The sequence below is a fragment of the Tupaia chinensis genome, unplaced genomic scaffold (genome assembly GCF_000334495.1).
Source record: "Tupaia chinensis unplaced genomic scaffold, TupChi_1.0 Scaffold000247_1, whole genome shotgun sequence".
Classification (NCBI taxonomy): Eukaryota; Metazoa; Chordata; class Mammalia; order Scandentia; family Tupaiidae; genus Tupaia; species Tupaia belangeri.
In genome coordinates, this window is record NW_006159725.1 from 109310 (window position 1) to 112831 (window position 3522).

A 3522-nucleotide genomic window follows, 5' to 3' on the forward strand; every position below is an offset into this window, starting at 1 on the left:
CTGTGATTGCAAGCACGCAGGGTACTTAAACACTGGGCAAGCATTTTTCTAGGAAGATGGCAGGTGAGTGCAGGTGCAGATGAGAAATGGATCTCAAGGGAAGAGGGCAGATCTGAAGTCCAGGAGAGCGGGGAAGGGAGGGCAACAGTGTCCTGAGAAGGACCCGTGGGCCCACTTGGCCTCCAGGAAACTTCGCTGATCTCATCCCCAACCAGAAGAAATGAGAAGGCCCTCCCCGTTGGCCAGGGCTAGGGGCAGCAAAGGTCGATGTGACTGAAGGTGATGCTTTGTGGGAACATGAGGAAGCACTTAGGCACTTCCTATGCCCCCAAGGCCACTGTGGTGTCCACTATCACTTTCGGATCCTCTCGGGTGCCCAGCACCGCTCAAGGTCCTGTAGAACCAATGAAGCCAGTTATAACCAGAAAGTGGGCTAAGAAAAGTCTGCATCACCTGCCTCAAAGGCTGCTAGGGACACTGAAGTGTCCTGCAATTGAGTAAAAGACCACATCACCTCCAACTTCAGTAAGGAGGGGCCGTTTGCATCAAGCACGGAGGGAGGAGGGCGTGGCGCAGTGGACCAAGAGCCCAGTGCAAACCAGCTACAAACCACGGGCAAGTTCAAGTCTCAAGGCTGCCTTTTCCCCAGCTGTAAAATGGAAGTAATACCTTAGTCCACTTTACAGGTTGTAATAAGGATTCAACGAGATCTAGCGCCAGTAAAGACGTTTTTAAAGCGTTGGTCAGCACAGCCCTGGCACATGGAAAAAGCTCTGTACATGCTGGGTTAATGACAGGCGTTATCAGGGTGCCTGGGAGGTGGACAGCAAATAAGAAGGACGTTGATACTGAGACACAGAAGCAGATAAGCCCAAGACCTGCTCCGTGCACAGGAAATGGTCCTTGGGACTCCGGTGACAGTGAGTTGACAGAGAGGCCTGCTGGACAGCAGGAGAGGCCTGCTCTCCTGTCTGCATGTGGCTCTCCATGCAGGGGGCCCCTGGCTCTGAAGCACTTACTGGGACCTGAAGGGAGGAAAAGGGGGTGAGTGGGGGCTCAGGGCTGGATACAGCAAGGAGCCCTGGAGTGGAAGTCCAGGGGCCTGATTCCAGCCAGGCTCTGTCATTAGGGAACTGTGTGCCTTCCAACCAGACATGTCCCAGTTCTGAAAGGTGTCATTGCCACAGCTCCTGGCACTGGTAAATCACTCCTGCATCCATCCTCTTACAGGGCCCCGGGCAACCTAGGGCCTGGGGATCCCCCCTCAGAAGCAATCCTCTTCACCAGGATGACTGATAACAAGCTGAGCCCCACCGAGGTCCCATGATGCTGTGGGGATGCCATGGTGGCTGGGCGAGCTTAGCCACTAGCTGCACCCCACATACATGCTAGTCCCCCACACCCCTTCCAGATGAGTAAAGTGAGTTCAGGCTGAAGATCTTGTCCCATGCCACTCAACTGGGAGAGGTAGGATCCCACCCCCAGACAGTTTCCCCGCACACCCCTGCGGTCGCGCACGCTCCAGGCTCCTTGCAGCGCTTGCACTTCGAGAATCTCCAGACGGAAGCTCAGGCCCGGCTGGAAAACCTGCCAGAGGTTCCTAAAAAGGGCGACCTGGACCGGGAGTCCGGGTGTGCTGGGGAGGGGCCGCCAGGCCGGGTTGGGGCCGACAGGTGTTCCACAGGGTCGGACCCGCCCCGGCAGCACCCTGGCTCTCTCCCCGGGCCCCCAGCTTTCCGTATGCAAATCGCTGCTTTGCCTGGGCCCGGGGCCAGGCGCGGGGGCCCTGCCAGGGGGCGTGGCCGGCGGCCCCCCCCCCCCCGCGCCGGCTCACCGGGACTGAGGAAGGAGACCCTGGCTTCCCAGGGGGCCCGGCTAGAGCAGACACGAGGAGCCTGGGGGGGCGCTGGCTTTGGCTCTCCCTGGGGCAGGATGGTGAATCTGGAGCCCATGCACACAGGTGAGGGGCGGAGGGAGTGCGCTCTGACAGGTGGCACTGCGCACCGGAAGGGGCGAAAGAGAGGGACAGCGGTCTGGGGCGGGTGTGAGGGGCTTATTCCCCAGCGGCCAGGAGAGGGCGGTGTGGATAGCGGGTCGTCCTGGAGCGTTCTTGAGGAGTCTGGGGGACTGGCCGACCAGGAGGGATGGGAACCTTGGAAAAGAACCAGGGTGGGGGCTCTGGGCAGGGGTGCGGGCCTGGGGGTGCGGAACTGTTGTAGTCACATGAGGTTGCAGATGGGTGTTCACTCGCTCAGGCAGGGGTGTGGACCTGGGAGTGCATAAGTGAGAAAAATACGTGTACCCACATGTTCCAGGTTTGGTGTTCAGGCACATGTGTGAAATAGAGGCAAGGGGGTAGACGCGTGTGCAGCGGGGGACTTAGGAGAAGAAGGAGGGCGGGGCAGGTACAGAGGTGCAGCTGGGGAGGTGCCATGGCCCCGTGATTGATTAGGGCTGGTGCCAGCCTGTGTCTGAGTGTGTCAGAGCTGTGTCTGCACGTCCCAGGGTGTCGGAGAGGTGTGGAGCAGCCCCCAGAGGTGGCATGTGTGAGGAATGACCATGTCTGCACAGGTGTGTCTGTATGTGCAGGGGGCGTGCCCACCCACGGGTCCTATGGGCCTTGGCTTGCTCCAGGCTTAGTTCACGGTGGGTTGGGAGCTCCTAGGTCCCCCAGATGAGGAGCGGCTTGTACATGGGGCTGTGGGTGCAGGCCACCTCTTTGCGGGAGAGGAATGGTGACAGACACAGCTCTGGGTCCCACATCCCATGCCCTCCTGTCCTGAGGGGTGGGATCCTGGGAGATGGAAATGCTTCTCTGGGTGTCAGTTTCCCCTGCATGAATGAGCAGTAGGTGGGTAAAAGGGTGGTAGGTGTGCGTAGAGTGACAGGGCCCCTCACGTCACCTGCTGACACCTCCTCTGGGCTAGGGCAGGAACTGCTAAACTGAAGTGTAGGCTTGACAGAAGGCCTAATGTTAGGGTGGGCTTTCTGGGGGGGGGAATGTCTCAGAGCCCAAGCCTAGGACAGACTCAAGGAGAAGAAAGCTGTCTCCGGCTTGGCCATTTCCAATGCAGCCATTCAACATGGGCATGACTCCATGAGATTTATGTAGGATTTCGGGGCTATTGACGGGAATTTGGGGATACCCGAGGAGCCCAGTTCCCAGACACTGTTTCCGGGCAGGGCTGGCAGAGAGGCTCACACTGAGCTGCTCCCCAGGAGGTGCCAGGAAGAACTGGTGAGGCAGAGGAGCCATCCAACTGGCTGTCGTCCTGCTTCTCGGGAATGTGTGTCCCCCGACCCTGTGGCCCCAACATGGAGGGGGAAGCCCTGGAGGCAGACCTCCTGGGTGGGAGCTCTCATCCTTCACTACCAGCCAGCAGGGCCCGGGTTCGAATGGGCATACCTTCAGAAAGGTGAGCCCCGCTGGCCGTGGGTGGGAAGTTCTTTAGGACCAAGATCAGAGACTTCCTGGGGGTTTTCCACCACTTTGTCTACTGGAGGCTCCTGCCCAAGGGAAAG

General features: G+C 59.3%; 1 protein-coding gene across 1 annotated transcript in view; it reads left to right on the forward strand.

Annotated features, from left to right (window-relative positions):
• Window positions 1–1932: 1932 nt before the first annotated feature.
• POU2F3 (POU class 2 homeobox 3) overlaps window positions 1933–3522 on the forward strand; it is a 104558-nt gene continuing 102968 nt past the window's right edge. Inside the window, exon 1 of the mRNA XM_006148792.2 lies at window positions 1933–1960. Coding sequence (XP_006148854.1) covers window positions 1933–1960 — 28 coding nt within the window. The remainder of the gene's footprint in view (window positions 1961–3522) is intronic.